The 18,701-nt window shown below is 40.5% G+C and overlaps 3 protein-coding genes across 4 annotated transcripts in view; 1 reads left to right on the plus strand and 2 right to left on the minus strand.

Annotated features, from left to right (window-relative positions):
- The window catches only part of bysl (bystin-like), a 169,466-nt gene that overhangs the window by 148,535 nt on the left and 2,230 nt on the right, over positions 1-18,701 (plus strand). The window contains exons 2-6 of one of the 2 annotated variants that reach the window (XM_062416607.1): positions 15,616-15,846; positions 16,380-16,530; positions 16,666-16,804; positions 17,029-17,162; positions 17,271-17,431. In XM_062416607.1, the coding sequence (XP_062272591.1) occupies positions 15,696-15,846; positions 16,380-16,530; positions 16,666-16,804; positions 17,029-17,162; positions 17,271-17,431 (736 nt within the window). In that variant the 5' untranslated portion in view covers positions 15,616-15,695. Of the gene's footprint in view, positions 1-15,460; positions 15,847-16,379; positions 16,531-16,665; positions 16,805-17,028; positions 17,163-17,270; positions 17,432-18,701 lie in introns of those variants that run through there. The other variant, XM_062416606.1, reaches the window with a different exon arrangement.
- Positions 945-8,086, minus strand: usp49 (ubiquitin specific peptidase 49). The gene is made up of 6 exons (XM_062415694.1): positions 7,977-8,086; positions 6,405-7,876; positions 5,568-5,775; positions 4,164-4,272; positions 3,817-4,022; positions 945-3,732 (listed from the first exon to the last, which is right to left on the minus strand). The coding sequence occupies exons 2-6, from the start codon at positions 7,809-7,811 to the stop codon at positions 3,629-3,631; spliced, it is 2,034 nt and encodes a 677-aa protein (XP_062271678.1). The 5' UTR covers positions 7,812-7,876; positions 7,977-8,086; the 3' UTR covers positions 945-3,628.
- med20 (mediator complex subunit 20) lies at positions 11,934-15,230 on the minus strand. The gene is made up of 4 exons (XM_062416619.1): positions 15,195-15,230; positions 14,575-14,720; positions 12,529-12,782; positions 11,934-12,438 (listed from the first exon to the last, which is right to left on the minus strand). Exons 1-4 carry the CDS (start codon positions 15,206-15,208, stop codon positions 12,217-12,219), a joined length of 636 nt encoding a protein of 211 aa, XP_062272603.1. The 5' UTR covers positions 15,209-15,230; the 3' UTR covers positions 11,934-12,216.

The raw sequence follows: 18,701 nt of genomic DNA on the forward strand, positions 1-18,701 counted from the left end.
AATCTAAATCTGTAATATTTTTGGCAAAAGGACAATCTAAGTTTTTAGTCCTGACAGAAAGTTTAGCTGAGGACACAATGCTACTTTTGTGCTTATACAGTTTAAATGTTCTTATGTAACTTTTGCTAAATGGTAGACACTGCAGCTACAGACAATGATAGGGGATAAGGCTAAATGCCCAAAACTAAAACGCTAAGTAATTGTAACAGTAGCAGAGAAGAGTCAGCAACTGATTTTATACAGCAGTAATTACCTCGAGTTTGGTCATGAGCCACCATAAACTATGAAGTTATTGTATTGAACTGAGCAGTGGTGCATTTTAATGCATAGAAACATGACTCTAAATGTGTAAATGGAAGAATGTGTTTACACAGTCTTACTTTAGAGATAAGAGCAGTCCCATAGTTCACCAACAGAAGAAATGAATAAAATCTTAAAGCAATACTTTGTTGTTTATGTTACATGCTCCATTTGTTGTATCTTTATATGTTTCCTATCAAATACATTCAGGATTTGTGTGTTCAGATTAACAATATGGAAAAAAACCTCACCATGGACCATCAATGATAAATGGGGATAGGGGACGAATTTACTGCAGTGTGGAGAAATAATCTTCAGAGATTATTTACATTTAATGCCCTCTCATCAGCCACGTCTTCGTCTGTACCAGATTACATTTATTCTAGGTTTCAAATCTTTGAGACAGCATTAGAGAAGCAGAATTAATAGGAGGCCTCAGATCAGCTGTGGATCCATCTACTAATCCTGTGGATTATTTCAGTTCTACTTTACAGCGTCCGTCTCAGTTATGAAGCTGAATTTGTTAAGTAAAAAAAAAGATTGATTCAATTTATATAACCAACTTTAATTGACACACATGTTGAAGTGATATACAAAATGCTCACAGCCTGAATGGACCCCCCTGATTTGATTACAAACTGAGATATAATGACTTTAATAGACGTAAATTTAGAGAAATGATTAATTTTTAAATGAACACACAAACAAAAATATTTCAAATTTGTTTTGTCTTTTTTAATAATTACTGTCAGGCAAAACCCATAAGACCATTACATTTATGACAGGTATTCTTACAGTACAAGACAGAACTCAAGGGGATCAGAGCCGGTGGCATGGCCACACCTGACCACTAAAAAGTAAGACATTCATCGTCATTAGATTGTTCAAACTTTTACAGAGTTCACAAGTGTATTTTGCATTTGACTCGTATCAAACACAACCGTTTTTCTTGATTACCTAGCAAATTCTAAAGACCTTGATAGAAACAGCAGAGTAGAAAAAAAACCCATTGTATTACAAGCAGAATAATTCCTGATTTTATCTTAATTTCCTGTCAAGATGCAAGATGTACAATATATTGCTTTCAGGTGCTAAACTCAAAATGGGTACCCCACATCTCCCAAAATCACATTCTTCAGTATCGCAGTCTGCCCTTTCAGTCATTCTGATGTCCTGCAGGTAGAACACAGCTGCACTGTGTTCGACCCCGGCTCAAGACTAGTCTAACCGTTAAACCACAGGGGGAGCTGCCGTTTAAAGACGTTACAGGAGCTAAAAGATGAACAATCACAAAGATAGGACCAACGATATTAGCCCCTCCTCAAAAGTGCAGCTTCCATCACTCGTCGTCAATCAAGTGTCTGAAACTCAAACTTTTTGCTTCTTTTCATGGAAGTGAAACATTGAGTGACTATAAAAGAAACTAAAACAAAACACAAACTAGTCCTGTTCACTGGGAGCACACCGAGGCCTCACGCCTAAGACACAGTATCCAGTCACAGCAGTACAGATGAGGAGAGGATATGGTGAAGTACAAATGACATAGGGATGAGTATTAAAAGTTTCCATAACTGACATTTCACGATAATAAAAAAGCTGAACAGGAAGCAACACAGAGTCTGAACTTCAGTCTCTTATTCCACAAGATTCCTGTCAAAGGGGAATTATTCAATGGTGTTGAAAGATATAGCTTTCATAATATTTAGTACACTGGGATCTAGAGGTGTAATGGTACATGTATTCATCCTGGACCGTCATGGTACAGATGTCACGGTTCAGTGCATGCAGTCATACAAAGAATATGTGGAAGATTCTAGTTTAAGAAACTGTCTTATGGGGCGTTTAGACCAAAAGTGTCTGACGCGAATTGAGCAGCAAGTCTACATAGAAAATCAATGTAAATGGTGCGATAACACGCGATTTCATATCAGGCGGCGCGAATGAAGTGAATGAAGCGCCAGAAGCGTCGCGAATAAAGTTGGAAAAATTGAACTATTCAGGCGACATCGCGCCACGACATCCAATCAGCGGCGAGTTTCTCCCAACGCCACAAGCGCGAATGAAATGATGATCCAAAAAATTATATTTATGATCAAGTGGTGCGATAGAAGCGATTTTTTCGCGTCAGTCGCATTTGGTGTGAACGCAGCTTTACTCTGTCATGTGGAACGATAATTGAAGAGCACAAGTTCCAACCGGAAAGTTTTGGCAGCGCAGCACTTAGCTGTAGGATGCTCATCATGGATGTATGCTATTCTTTCACTTCGCCTTTGAGTGAAATAAAACATATTTATATATATGTAAAAACATTTGATTTATGACGTGGTCTGACAGCACGTCATCAAGAAAAATGTATTTAAAAAGTACTGCAAGGAAAGTAGTGGTTTGGTCCCTCTGACTGATATATTATTATATGACATCATTAGATTATTAATACTGAAGCTTCAGTGTTAGAGCAGCATGTTACTGTTGTGGCTGCTGGACATGGAGCTAGTTTCAACTACTTTATATACAGTTCGACCATAAATCAGCATATTCAGCTGTCAGCAGGTATCTTGACTCCCTGCAGGAATCAGAAATGGTTTCAGTGATAGTTTGGGCCAATGAACCGAATTTTCTACATTTCTCTTTTCCCCTGCTGTGCTGAAATTGAACCGAACCGTGACCCCAAAACTGAAGTTCAAACCTAACTGTGAATTTTGTGTACCGTTACACCCCTATTGGGATCAAATGTGAAGTTAGCTTTAAAACACACATTAAGATTGAGATCGTCTCTGAGAATAAAATGCTCCAAACTCCAGAGTCCGTGTTGCCCTTCAATGTAAAATGCTGTCTCAGGAGAGCGGCCGGTTGTTTCCAGACTCAACACACACTAGCCTGATTGTTTTTAAAAAAACATGGACACACAACTTGGTGTTCAGCAGGACAGAGTCGGACCTGCTGCCACAGTCTTCAGGCCATAAACCAATATGCTGGTCCCACAGAGTAACCTGTGGCCTCATTTATGAAAAGGTTTGCTATTTGTTTTTAACCTAAAATCAAATCCACAAAAAATGATTTCAAATTTACCAATTCTTTCAATTTATCCTGGAAAAATGACTATCTATGCCATAATTTTCATCTTTCTCATTTGGATTAAGCTGCTAAAAAAATGTTTTGTTACACCTTGGCTCATGATTGTGGCTGTCCTACTGCCCTCATTGCCATCTTTTTTTAGTAAATCATTTCAAAGTGATTGTTTAATGACATCTGGGAAAACATCAGAGAACATTTTCATAAATGCAGCCCTAAGTTGCCACGCACAGGTCGACATCACAGCGAGAGGTACCTAGTTAGACCTCTGGGTATAGAAGAGAATATAGGCCTGAGTGTTGCACACTTCCTCCACACTGCAAACCTTCATCTCAGAGTCATTACAGTGGACCCAGAAACCTGAGACAAAATGACATAAAAAAAAGGTTAATATACGACAGTGAATGCATGCACTAATTACAGGCCTTCATAGGTCATTCTCACCTCCTTCTGTATTGTAGCAGTATGCGGTGTAGTGCCCTGAGCCAAAGCCTTTACCATGATGCATAACTACAGCAGACAGATCGTAGGTGTAGCCTCCTCTGTGGACAGAGTGACCTGAGCCTGTGCAGCAGTAGGGTTTGATGTTCAGAACCTGGTCAAAGGCCACGTGGACGCCAATCTTCTCCCTATGGTTCCTCCCCGACCACCTGCCATACAACAGGGACCAGTGAGTCACAGGGTTCATGATAAATATTTTTGCTCCTTTTTTAAAAGCACTCTTGTTTTCAGCCACAAAAAAAGCAATAACAAAGCTGTAATTAAAAATGTTTCAAATACTGCAAACTTGCCTGAAGCGTTTGAGGTGCAGCCGTAGAACCTGAGGTAAACGGTAGATCAGAAGCTGCTTACATGCCTCTGACAGAACTAAGGGCTTGTGGGATGTTTTCCGTCTTTTTTCTGTCAGACCACAAAACAATGAGATGGTAAATTATTTCACAGACCAATTAAAATACATATTATTGATGTGAGGCTTTTTGACACACTTTCTTACAATACACCAGGCTTTGTGAACAGTTAAAGAAAACCTTTTGTGAGTTTCCATAGCTGCTGCCAGCCTAGTTTTCAAGTGACTGTCTCCTCCAAGGCTGTTCAACAGTGAGCTAACACTGCGCACTTCACCAGTAAGTCACTGGCCCATGTCCCCTCCTAAAGCTAAAGCTTTTTTTCTTCTTCTTTCAAATAAGCTTTATTTATCACTCACTTACAAAACATACACAGTAACAGTGCAGTAAACATAGAAATAAAATGATAAAAATTACATTAATAATAAATGAAAAACAAATAAATAATACAAAAAAAAAATGCCAGGGGTCACAAGTAAAGAAAAATTAAATTGAATTAAAGATATTGAAGTGGGAGCACCCCTAAAGCTAAAGCCCTGAACCCTCAGGGACTTAACTGACATCACCCGGCAACCCTGCATTTAACATCGCAACACTATGAACTGTGGGTAATTCCCTCAGGCAAAGTCTGCAGACGTGCAGACTAACAGAAAGTGTGCATAAAGGGCTCAAAACGTCTGAGAGGAAGCATTCATGCTTGTGGTGATTTGACAGTGGGACAGGCTTAAGCCCTCACAGACTTAGCAGAAATGTGCCTCAAAATCTGAGAGTCCATGAGTGCGGACATGGTGATTGGACCATTGTCCTCAGTCCCTGCTCGTCATCTGCTGAGGAGATGAACAGAATTGTTGGCCCGCTGCTGGAGGCTCTGCCTCTCAGTCACTGAATTAATGTCTCCAACTGCAGCCTCCCAATTAAGAACATTTTTTAATTTTTAAAAAGTGGAACTGCATTAAAAAACTTCAAGACAAATTAAATCGAAAGAAAACTTTAAATTTATGCTGTTCAGACGGAGCTTCTCTTGGCACTAATGACTTTCACAGTCAAAGTCCAATTTCCTTTTCAGAAGGAACAAAATTAGCATAAGTATGTGCAATGTTTTCAACACATTATTGAGAAAGCTCAGAAAGGAGTACGAGGCTTATTCAGAATGAATCAGTCAAATCTGGTGCATCTAAATTATTCTGAATTGCTGGAAGACGTCCTGAATTTGTTCATAATTAATTCCAATTTTTCAATCTGAGCTGCAGAAGGCAACTCTTAACAGAGAAATTAAGAAATCTGGCATGTTTTCAAAACGTGGTGGCTTTGCATTGCATTGCACTAAACTTTGTATTGCATTGTACTAACTGTTGCAGTGGTTGCAGGCGTAGATGCTGCCTTCAAGAGCCTCCATCTCTGTAAACTTGGACAGCATCTCGGTGAGGGTGCAGCTGCGCTGGTAAGCTGTGGAGCCAGAGCCTTTGTCTATGCTGTGATATCGCTCTGGAAACTCCAAAGACAAATCCCAGAATGGTTCCACTGTGTTAGACTTGTGCTTACAGGACAAACAGGTCACCTAAAAAGTGCACAAAGACAGGAAAAAAAACCTCACTTTTCATACAATAAAGAACACGTCAGGACTCAAACACTCCAGTTTAAAGTTGTTTTGTTGCTTCTTGATGAAAATGATGGATCTTATTCTGCAAAGACAATTCATGTCCTGGTTTATTTTAAGTCTTTTACATACAAAAAGCAGTTGATTACTATTGTAGTTGTGGAGAAATAATACAAGAGGACAGTGTTAAATATTTCATTATAATGATTACTCACATGCAACAACATCTGCCTGATTTTCTTGTATTTGTACCCCTACTTACATTCCTCTTGTACATTATCCTCAAGACTGAAACTTGAAGAATGCTTTTAAAAATAAATGATTTTTGAGTAACGCTACATTGTCCAGAATATCATATTCAAACTATGTGTGGACAAGGGTAGAAAGAAAAGCCAGTCTGTGCTTATAACAATATCATTTTTTCATGGCAATAACCAATTATTCCTTGTGCTGTTTTGTGAAATACATTTTTAAAAACACTTTCTGATATAAGTACTCCACATCAAACATTGCAGACTGTGATGATCTAGGCTGAAATAATCATACTTTAAACATTTTTATATCAGCAGGCTGTAAGTGTCCAGTCTCACCTGGCTGAGTAGCTGCCCATGAAAGATGGTGTTCAGAACCTTTAGCACTTGCTTGGACAGTTTCCTCTTTGTGATGGGGATAACTATCCTGCGTTTGGACCCCTCTGTGTCCAGCTCCTGCTGCACCTTGTCCAGCAGCTCACACAGGAACTCCTGGGCGTCCTGCTGGTCATAACCACGGAAAGCTGGGATGAGGTTCCACACAGAGTGCAGCATGGCAAAAGGAGATACCAAAGACCACCGGCCTGACCACATGACCCTGAAAAGTGTATGCAACTCATGGCACAGAGACATCTGCTGGCGAGTGGAGCAGCGAGGCTCCTTGGGCTGGACCAGCTCGGCAGCCTGCGAGGAAGGTGGGGCACTTTCTTTTTTGCCCACCGGTAAATTCCAACTGCCTGCCTTCCCCATGCGTCCGAGAGGGCATCCTGACAGTGCTGTGTTACCACTGCTGACTACACCTCCTGCCACCCCCTTCACTCCTTGGGACTGATTGGTCTTGGCCAGCAGCTCCTCAGTCTCACACAGGTCCAAAGTGAGAAAACACTCCCTGAATTTCTGCAGGTGGCTCAGCACTTGCAATATAGAGTTCATGTAGCATGTGTTCCCCAAATTGCGGAGACCAGTGACACCTGGAGCTAGTCTACGGCGTGTTACTGTGTGACTGGAGTAGTATCGCCTCAGTTTAGCAGCTCTGCCATTCTGAGGAGCCTTACGGGACAAGGTTAGTAGGGAAGGCTTCTTGGAAGGAGGAGGTAGGCGTTCTGGAGGGTCGCGAAATTTGCGAGGAATGAGTGTGATGGTTGAACGTGGCGCCTGAGTAAGAAGCCTAGCACTCTTTCTGGGGGGGACATTGCCAAGCTCTTCCATGAGTCTCCTTTTTACCTCTTTCTTTTGTCGTCTAGCTTCTTCAAGTTTCTCTTTCCGCTGATCCTGCAGCTCCTCATGTTTGTCCATCCACCTCTGAAACATCTTCCCAAGGAGGGCTTTCCTCCTGTGACGCAAGGCCAGCTGCATGGCTGGCTGTGGTCCTCCTTCCCCAAACCAGGGGGTGCACTCCCCCCCAGTCGAGGAGCGCAGCGAGCGTCTACCTGGGCTCCTAACAGTAGAGAGTGCCCCTCTGAGGAGTTTGAGGTCTCCCTCTGCATTGTCATTGAGTACATAGTCTCCACAGGCAAAGCAGAAGACATCCAGCTCGTGCACCTCCATCGCCAGTGGGTGGTGTGACTCCTGAAAGTGTTTCAGTGAGTGCTCCTCCATGAAACGTCCACAGGCCACGTGGGAGCACTTGAGGCAGGCCCACACTGAATCTGTGGTGCTGCAGTCCACACAGTGCCATTTCTGTGGATTGAGGATGGAATGGTCGTGGCCCAGACGAAGGCGCCCCACGTGCTTACAACGATCCATCTCTCCAGATACACATGTGGCCTCAGTGATAGGACACACGTCCTGTAGCTGGGCAGCGACTCATTCTGAGGTGAGAGTTACAGGAAAACATGAAATAAGATTAGAATATGATCGTAGAATCGCCTGAGTTGAACAGTTCGAATAATGATGAAAATATATACTTACTGTAAAAGATGTTGGCTTGTTTGGGTTTGGGACAATACATTATCACAAAGAACTCAACAGCAACGTTCAGCCTTATCATCCATGTCGTCCGTCTCCACCGGCACTCAAAGGAACATTCTGGGAAAAAGAGATGAAATTAAATTAACGGTGCAGAGTTGTAGGACAATTCTGTTTAATTACAGTAAAAGCAGTCTCTTACTCTACTCTGTTCAATAATGAGACAGGACAGTATTAATTATCTACATATAATACAAATAACAGACATGCTCAGATGACAAAACTACACTTTTCACTATTGAATTAGTGCTCTAGAACAGCTGCACAGTGTTCCTTCACAGTAGGGAAAACATGCAAAAGAATTAAATAGAAAAGCTCAATCCAATTTTTTTTGTTTTGTAATGTGAAGTAGAGCCGCAACTGACGATTACTTTCATTATCAATTCATCTGCCAATTATTTTCTCAAATAACAGATTAGTTGCTGGTCCATAAAATGTCAGAAAATGGTGTAAAAAATGTTGATCACTGTTTCCCTCAGTCCAAGACAATGTCCTCAAATGTCTTGTTTTGTCCCGACCAACAGCCCATGACCCCGAAATATTTAGCTTACTGTCATAGAAAACATTCACATTTAAAAAGCTGGACTCAGAGAATTTGTACTTTCTTTATCAAAAAATTACTGCAAGTGATTAATCGACTATTAAAATAGTCCTTAATTTTGATACTGAATTGAACAACTAATTTAACTAATCTATCAATTGTTGCAGCTCTAATGCGATCTCCTCTACAGTTCTGCTCTGAAAATCTACTATTTGCATACAATTTATGATAAATGATAGCAATTTATTAAAAACTATAATCAACCCTGATTTTTACGTATGTGACTGAAAACAAAAAATCCACAGCACAGAGCTACAGTAATAGTACACTGTGTGGAAAACCACTTGATGCATGTCAGATTGTGAGAGGATGGTTTTAGTTAAAGCCTATTACCCCCCCCCCCCCATATGTGCTTACGTTTTCTTCCTGGAGGTTTCCTTTGGGTTTCTATTTGGTGACAGAGATTATGTTCATACTGATCATCTGCATACGCAGCATCATGTATAATTTCATACGTGCTTAGGTGATGTTATAGTGTCTCTATTGAAACAACTCAGTATGCTCATTTCCATACAGACAATATTAAAAGCGTTTAAACGGCCTTAAATACAAGCAGAAATGTTGACATGGAGGAGAATGGCTTTCTGTCCATTTAAATGAGGTTAGCTTAAGTCAATTGCCTCCACCACCACTACCTGCGCTTTTTAGCTTTTTAAAATCTGTGTTCAAAATATATAATCCACTACTTGCAGAACTGACAATTTAATGCAAAGACGGCGTTAACTTGCAAACTAGTGCCACTGGTGCACAGCTGCATGCATCATTGTTTGTTGTGCTATTGAAGCTGCACACGTTAACCGACTATTTAACTACGCATCTGACGGTGATTATCACTAACGTTATTTCATTCCGATTCTTTCTGTCCTGTGTTTTTCACGCCTGTTGTCTCGTCTAGGCTGACTGGCTCTTATCGCCATGCTAAGCTAACTTATCCCACCGTCCCCATGTTGAGCCAGAACAAAGAGCAGTCAGAGAGCCACTCTCCAGGAACATCCAACAACTTTGTTGGTGTGAGGCAGCCCGGCGAGCACTAAGTTAGCTAACCCCGCTAGCCGCTAGCTCCAGCGGCGGGGCACCGGGCTAGCGTTATCGAGCTGGGTCTTACCGAATGACGCGAAGGCACTTTGTTAAAACACAAATAATACGCTTGGCACCTTGCAGCTACCGGTAATGTTCTTAGCTTGCAGCCTTAGCCACGGTTAGCTCCGAGCTAACGCAGAGGACGGTTGTTGTTAACGTTAACGGAGCAGCTTAGCGCGCTAACGGACTGCGCCGTTAACCGTTTACAAACTCCCCGGTGACATTCATCACCGAGAGCCGGTTAATGAAGTGTCCGCTAACGCCGGGCCATATCAGTGCTCGTCACTGCGTTTGTAACATCTGATAACGGGGAAAACTGTGGGCAACATTACCGTCGCCTGAGTCCGTCCATCCGGTTCACTCGGAGCCGCTTGTTGTCCTCCTCAGATTGAACCACCTCACTCTCGATCCGAGCCGAGACGCTACTGCTCTCATTGGACTGGAGCTCAGCAGCAGCCCGGCGCTCATTGGCGGGATGGCGGAACAACAGGCAGCAGGATGGACCGTCCGTCGGTCCGTCCGTCTGTCCACCCACCGACCTACCGACCGAGGCCACATGGAACAATAACCGAGGCAAAGAGGACTAAACTACGCCGAGCCTCTGACCCCAGTGTCCCCCCACAGTGTTAGCCATGTGTCAGCTGGTCTGTGGTAATCTGATTTAAAATAACGCATCTGAGGATGTGTACCACTTAAGCACAAGCTCCTGGCTGCAGTGTATTAAACACATCAATATCCGCATTCACCAAAGTTTTCACAAATGAAATCAAGTCAAGTGTTTTTGGGCCCTATAAAATGAAAGAGGGGCTTTGAGACACCACCCAGGACCCTATCTTATAACCTCACTTGTCATATCAAGTCAATTTAAATCAGCATTCTATCACTTAAAATATGACTAGAATCAGAGACCTGTTGTCCAGATATGACCTGGAAAAGCTGATTCACGTTTTTGTCTTTAGCAGACTGGAGTAGTGACTGTAGCAAGAGACTAAATCCGACCTTGAAGCTCTGTCATGTGGAAGAGCCTTGTTTCAAAATCTAGACTTGGGGCTTGTTTCACTGCAAATGATTGTTACTCAATTTAACTACTGAGTGAAACTGGTGCTATTTATTAATCCAGCAGGGCTGCAGGTTGGAAAAACTTGCAATGGGGATATAAAGTTTTCAGCCTCTCATCTCGCCCAAATTAATCATGCTATGATTTCAAGTTCATACCTCATACTGCAACCTTTAGAAAACGGAAACAATTGATCAAAAATAAATGTGTTCAGTGCTTTGCTAATTTTTACCATCTTATTCCACACTTCACCCCCGTGGATCCTCTCAGGCTCTGTCAAATATACTTTTAATATAGAGAACATTTTGACTTTGTGGAAGACCTTTTCAGATTCTTTGCTTAAATCAATTGTTTCAAGTCTGTCCTAATACAGCCTCATTTGGTGCAACGATTTACTTAAAATATATCTGAAGCCAATATGAAGCTTTCAAATTAGTCATATTATGTAAATATCTTTCACCATTAGCCTTTTTAGTGTCAGAGTCCCTACTTTTGTTACTATACTTCCACAGCAGCTCAACAGGGAAACATCGCTGAGGAAACACAGAAAAATTGCTGAAAATGTGGCAGATATCCATTTAATGACCAACTAGTCTAAATCCTCATGTAAGCTTCAGATAAACTTTTTGATGCATTTTTGCACAAAATGACTGTTTGGACACTGTGAATTTTGGCCCCATCACATTTAAAGGGGATCCTTTAATAGTCAGTATGAACAGAAAGAATGATTACAGTGTCTCTCTCAGTGTTCATATGGGCATCTGACTGTTGTTTTAAGACAGACTTGAACAACTGTGAACCTAACTGTTGGGTTAAAGTAGCAATAACACACTATAAACACACTCTTTTACAAGTACAAGTTCTTAGTTATGAGCAAAATAAACATTTATAGTATCATAAATAAAAAGGTATTAATTCAGTAGAATGGAGACTTTGAATTTTACATCAGTGGATTATTATACCGTGGACATGATTTTAACTATTATGCACACCCATGGTTCACCCCCGCAGATGTTTTCCTGATTAAACCTCTTCAAAACTAATTAAACATAAGCTTAACACTTCATTACAAGAGATCTAATAAGACAACCCAATAGCAAAACTATAATAATGTCATTTTACTTGAAGCTAAAGATGCAGCTGCTGTAATTTCTCTTTAGGATATTACAACCCCACCAAGAGGACATCTTAAGTATGTGAGTGTATGATTATAAAACGATCACAGATGACACTGAGTCTATCTACTTTTCTCCACTAGTTCTCTTTAATACAAGGTTTTATCAAATAGGAGGGTGTAATGCAGTGTTGAAGCTCCAGAAATGGAAATTTAAAAAAATCCCAGGCTTTCAAAATTGCCTGGATACCTTACAGATCCACAGGACCAGAAATAAAGCAACATCAATACAAACATAAAAAAATAGATCTCTTCATTTCACACTGACAACTCAACGCACATTACTTCCTGTGATTTGCTGTTTACGAAGTTTGTTGAACAACTCCAGGTACTGAGTCATGGTGTCAACGCTGTCTGCTGGTGCGAAAAGCCCTTCAGGCTTTGTAGCAAACACAGACGGCAGTTCAGGGATGCTGGGGCCAAGAAATGATTGCATGAACTCCTTCAGGAGATTCCAGCAGTCCCCTGGAACCACACAGGGACAGTACTCCACCTGAGGAAACACAAGAGTTAGTACACAGTCCCAGTGGGTAAAATCTAATGGTTGCAATCTCACCAGTATGAGCCAGCTGTGTGTACATACCTCTACTGATATCCCTCGTGCACTGGAGCTCATTGTCGCAGTGCCAACTTTTATCAAGAAGTCACAGTAGCGGTATCTTGAACCTCGACACTCCACCTTATGGCCCTTAGCATTTTGGAAGTGGCTTTTTAGTTTCACCATGAGAACGTCAAAGTTTGCATCTGCTACAAGACAGGGTCCGCCTTCGAACAGGGCGAGGCAGCTCAGGGGAGTTTCAGAGTTGTGCATCACATATAAGAGCTTGGTGGGCTGACCTGTAAATGGACAGATAAGACTGACAGTCAGAGTTCTTACGTTTATTTAGTTAAGTAATGTTATTATGTCACTTTAAAGGGTGTTTCCACTTTGTAAGATCATTTACACAGCTTATAATAGACAAACATTGTTGTATTAAAATCCACTAATGTTTCGCCGATAGCTGTAGTTAGAACAGTTAATAGTTACTTGATAGATAATGTTGCAGATGCAACAATGTAAGACAGTATTTAAAATATGAAGCAATTATTTGCAGCACGAGGAGTACATACGAGTCTATGGAGCAGAGCGGCCACTACATGGAGATATTGTTAGTAAATTAATGTAACAGTGTAGGTCCAAGTTTAGTGGATTGTTTGATTGTGGTTACGGCCTCAACTAACATATTCTTCTTATATTGGTCAATGACGTATAAGGATTTGCAACAACTCAATTTTTGAATAATAAAAACAAGCATATCTAATGCAGTAGTTCAAACATTCAGAATGTTGTGTACCTGAAAATCCATATTATAAATTTGAAATTAAGTGATTTTAGTGGGGTTTTTTTCAAGATTAATTGGCACTGGCCTTAAAAAAAGTCATGTGGTGCGACCATGATTCATCTTGAAATAAATGAATTTACTTAACACGCTTCACATCTTTTTTTACAAGTTTTCAGTAATATAAAGTTGTAAATGATGATCTTTTATTTATATAAGATATTTCAAGATGAATCATGGTCGCACCACATGACTTTTTTAAGGCCAGTGCCAATTAATCTTGAAAACACACTCAATTTTTTTTTCAAGTAATTGTTTAGCCTAGAAAAGACTGAAAAATGTCAATTACAATTTTACAGAGCCCTGAGTGACATTGTGTTCAACCAACTGTCAAAAACCCAACTTTACATTGATATAAAACAGTTAAAAGCAGCAAATAATACTCACATGTCAGATCATTTTGAGTCATTTTTAAGAAGAACATTTCAATAAAAGTTGAATATTTTATGGTTTCTTTAGTCTTCTATAAACGTAAATTGAATATGTTTTGGTTGTGGACAACTCAAGACATTTGAGGACATCACATTGGGCTTTGAGGAACAGTATTCAACATTTTTCATAACTTTCTGAGATTATATGCACCGACAACTTAATTAATAAAGAAACTGATCGACAAATTACTCAATGTTGAGAATAATCATTAGTTGTAGTTGATTTGACAATTTAGTTTGATGTGACTTAATTTAAATAATTAACAATAAAAGTTGTTTGCAATGTGTTGTTGATTGATCAGTTAATTGTCTAATTGTTTCAGCACCAGCACAATATGTAATATTGACACTTAAAAAATCCCCTCACAGCATGTATAAAGACATACAAAAATACCTGGAACAATAATGCCTTATTTGCCTTATAGTTTTTTCCAAAAAAAGAAAAAGAAAAAAAACGTATAATTATGGACATCAGAAAACATAAAGATACATCGGGTCCTTCACCAAAATCTATGAAAGATGTCTCCTACTTCATTGTGAAGTCCACTCTCAGTATTTGTCTACTGGAGGCTTCAAGTTTCCACATCACACTTGTGTTGTTGGATACCGGACCAGGATTTGCTTCACAACTATTTGTGATGTTGACACAAACCATGCTCATAGGCCCACTCCTTAAAATTGGATTTTAATGAGGTCAGAGAAAATGTCCACTTTTTAGTGCCAAACTCTGCAGAGTGAAGTAGTAATAAGTAATAATCTATTTATATGTTAACAGTTGAGACAGATGTTAAAATAAAAAGGTAGAGAATGAAATAATACCGCTGACATTTCCTGTGGCATGGTAAGTCTCACAGTCTACACAGAAGCTGCCCTGCTTCACTGCACCCAGCTGCTCCAGTTTCTTGTGCAGCATGTCCACTGTCTGCTGCACACTCTTCCCCTCTGCCACAGGCACCTGGCACACACTACGGGACACACGAATAAAACGCCACGACAGGTTAGAAAACACTTAATCTGCAGGGAAAAACAACTGAGAAGTCTTAATGACTTAGCTGAGTTGCTGTCGTAGTCAGGTGTCATCTCCTGCAGAGCATCGTGTGAATGAAACAAAGCGATGCCGGTGTTATGTCGAAGTCTGTTCCCCCTTCTGCATAACCCCAACCAGTCGTCTCCTGAGTTGCTTAATCTTAACCCAAATTAACCTTAACCCCAACGAGCTAACCGTTATCATAGCCTAACTCCAAACGCGGATGCATTGCTATGAGAAACACAATTTAAATAGGAGGGGAACATTATTCGAGGAGGGGGGGCAGACTTTGACACAACACCGGGTACAATGAAATGTATGTACAGTGTTTGAGGAGGGGGGCTGTATGGAAAGCATGTAATGTTACTTCAATTTTAACAATATAAACAAAACCACAAAGTAATAATCTCACCAAGTAACCCCCATTGATGTTTTGCCTCCAGTTGCTTTCTTGGCTTTCGGTTGATTACTTCCGGGTGACAAATGTCTCTTCCGGTCAAATTAAATCACTGTATTTCAGTTTTTAAACATCTAAGAAGCATTCTTCCCAATTAATGATGCCGGTTACCGATATAATATGATAATATAATGATATCATGCCAACAAAAACTGTACTTTCTTGCTGTCTTTAAAAACGTCGGATGTTACGTGTTGACGTCAGCTACGTCACTTCCCTCGCAGTGGAGCGCTACACGTGTTGAACAGGCTGGTGTTTACAGTGTTTATAAAGACTAAAATTTAGCTCGCACATGCCAGCACAGAACACAAAGATTATAAGCACAGCTCCCATCAAACTGTAGTGATGCCGAAAGCGAAGAAGTCCAAAGGAGGAGGAGAGAAGAGCGTCGGGGCCGTGGCGCTGGCTGACCAGATCCTGCAAGCGGACACGATCCGAGCCCGAGACCGGGTGAAGATGAGAGACAGCCGGGGAGAAGACGAGGACACGTACGTAGACGAGCGTTTGTCTCGGAAGATCTTACAACAGGCCCGGATTCAACAAGAGGAGCTTCAGACCGAGTATGGCTTGGCACCAGAGAAGAAGAAAACACCAGTCACTGTCCTCGGTATGACTTATATAATGTTGGAAAGTTATGTGTTTCTGTAAAAGCACTAAAATGATAGATAAGTGAATGAAATCTGGTGTGACAGGGCTAGTTCGAAGTGTCCATATAGGCACTCTAACCAGTTCATACATAACGTAACACCTTTGGGATTAATAAAGTTTGTTCTAAATGTATTATTTTAATACAAATCTTGTATCTGTAGATTAGGAAATCATGAATTACTTATTATATTTGGTTTTCTGACAGGAAAGTAGTAATCAGAAATACTATAATCTGTTCCACACTATATAATATACATTCAAAGAACAGAAGTTGATAAAAGACTTTGACACATCTCACTGACTATATGTGTGGAATATGCTTCGTTAAGTAAAGCTACATAAAATGTAAAATACAAAATAAAATATCACTCAGTCATGGCATAACTACTTGATTGATATCTTAAACAGTGCGTCACAAACATTTTTGGTGCTCTTTGGTTTATATATGTGACCATCTTATTTGACCGTCTTTGTCTTGTAATGACATTTTAGGGTCCGAAAGTCAGGATGCAGACTCAGACGAGGAGTGGCCAGCGCTGGGAGAAGCTGGAGCTGGTGATGTCGAGGGTGACACTGAAGTCGTTGTCGACCCTGATGATGAGAAGGCCATGGAGATGTTCATGAATAAGAACCCCCCAGTGAGGCAAGACACTGCATAATTCTGACTTCATCTTGAAATTAGCTGTAGCGATTGAACTTAAATGATGCATGACGCAAGCATTCAGCTCAATTTCTACTTTAAATGTCTAACTGTGATTTCTGTTTGTGGTTCTTGTAGACGGACCTTAGCTGACATTATCATGGAGAAAATAACAGAGAAGCAGACTGAGGTAGGAACAGTGATGTCGGAGGTGTCGGGGGTTCCAATGCCCCAACTTGACCCAAGGATAATAGAAGTCTACAAAGGTGTCAATAAGGTGATATATCTTAAAATGTACACCTTTACATGCACCATAACCCCAACATACAGATAGGGGACAAATGAAACGCTTCTAAATGGGGTATAAGGAGATGATAAGCGTGTCCAGTATCAGTAGTGTTCTGCAGAAATCAATTAACACTCTGCCTGTCTCTGTCATGCCCGACTGTAATTCTGGAGCACAGTTAAATTAGAATTCTCCTTTTTGTTTTTTTGATTCAGGTTCTGTCAAAATATCGGAGCGGTAAATTGCCGAAGGCTTTCAAAATCATCCCAGCGCTTTCAAATTGGGAGCAGGTGCTATATTTGACAGAGCCAGAGACCTGGACTGCAGCTGCCATGTACCAAGCAACAAGGTGAATCCCCATCAGAATTGTTCTTGATTGATGAATCTTACACTGAAAGAATTACTGTATTTGCTACAGATACTTCAACATGTTTCCTTTTTTTGTTTTTTGAAATAGAATCTTCTCATCCAATCTGAAAGAGCGAATGGCCCAGCGATTTTACAACCTGGTGCTGCTGCCCCGAGTGCGAGATGATATTGCGGAGTACAAGCGTCTCAACTTTCATCTCTACAGTGCCCTGAAGAAAGCCTTGTTCAAACCAGGAGCATGGTTCAAAGGTGAGAAAGTAAACCCTTTCAAAGAAAAAGTTAACATGTTGGGGAATGCACTCATTTCTCTATTTTTGAGAGATGGAAAGATTCATATTAATCTTAGCCTGTGTGTTAAGAAAAAAATACAGAATTGGGAACGTGTATAGCTTTGCTTAGCATTAAGAAGGTGGAGGGCAAAATGTCCAGCCCTCATTCTGTGCAACAATGCATTAAAAAGTTGAGCTGATGCTAATAGGATGCTTCAGCTAGTCAATATAGGGTTAGACTCACAGGTGAGTCTCTAAACACTTCACTCATAGAAACTGAGGACCATATCCCAGGTTTCATTGTTAAAACTGGGTGGAAACAATTTGAGAGTTTACAAAAACCCAGCACTGCAGAACCAATCCAAAGTCTTCAGGGAAGCCCCACATATTAGGGCGGTGACACTGTTGAGGAGAATGGGAGGTCTGCTGGTGTGTCTGTGACACAATTTATTGGTATTGTGAAGCTAATATAGGGTCAGTATGGAGAGTATGACTTGTTACAGAAACCAAGACCCATTTCCACGTACATGGCATGTCAGTATTGTATTAAGACCGACTTGGAAAAAATCCAAACCTACCCTCTAATTGTTGAGGACTTATGCATTAGTGCTAGTCCTGTTTTCATCAAATTCTCAATTATCAATGGTTCCAGTAGTTGGAGGGTAATGCACCACATGTCCGATCACACTCACCTTTGTCTTAGTTGGTGAAATGAAATTACCTGGGGATTTCATATCCTAAAATTGCGTGCAGCCCTTCAAGCTATTACCAGTTATTGTTTCATTAAATGTCCAGTTAATGCTGGGCACAGCTATAGTCACACATGACCCTAAGGGAAAAAAAACTGGGTAAAGTAATGAAAGAGAGGATTTGACAGAAGAAGAAAACACAAGCTTTCTGGGACACATCACATTTCTAATTTCAGTGCTTAATTTAGAAATGTTATTCTGAGGACATTGACGGAGGATTAGCCCGTGTCCACAGGGTAAATAACACCATTGGTTCTGGAAGCGCAATAATTAACACACTCATATTTAATTGGGTCATATCATGTTTCATATATGTAGAATTTGTTATGGCCAATGAGTTATGATTATCGAGGATCATTTTTATCCCATTTAATCCTGCCAGTCCTGTGTGATTGTCCCCAATTTGACAGAACTATTCTCCCCAAACATCTCATGACCCATATTATGAAAACGACCAGTGTGAGACACCACCACTAGGTGGCAATGTTGCAGTGTTGTTGC

The sequence above is a fragment of the Scomber scombrus genome, chromosome 3 (assembly GCF_963691925.1).
Source record: "Scomber scombrus chromosome 3, fScoSco1.1, whole genome shotgun sequence".
Lineage (NCBI taxonomy): Eukaryota > Metazoa > Chordata > Actinopteri > Scombriformes > Scombridae > Scomber > Scomber scombrus.

Bases quoted from the DNA above. Each gene is read 5' to 3' on its own strand.
- usp49 (XM_062415694.1), bottom strand. From the start codon at position 7,811: ATGGATCGTTGTAAGCACGTGGGGCGCCTTCGTCTGGGCCACGACCAT. The intron at 5,776-6,404 runs GTGAGACTGGAC...TGCACTTTTTAG, and splicing joins ATGGGCAGCTACTCAGCCAG to GTGACCTGTTTGTCCTGTAA. The intron at 4,273-5,567 runs GTTAGTACAATG...GTGGTCTGACAG, and splicing joins CGCCTGCAACCACTGCAACA to AAAAAAGACGGAAAACATCC.
- med20 (XM_062416619.1), bottom strand. The intron at 12,783-14,574 runs GTATTATTTCAT...GTCCATTTACAG, and splicing joins TGCCACAGGAAATGTCAGCG to GTCAGCCCACCAAGCTCTTA. The intron at 12,439-12,528 runs GTATGTACACAC...GTGTTTCCTCAG, and splicing joins CACGAGGGATATCAGTAGAG to GTGGAGTACTGTCCCTGTGT.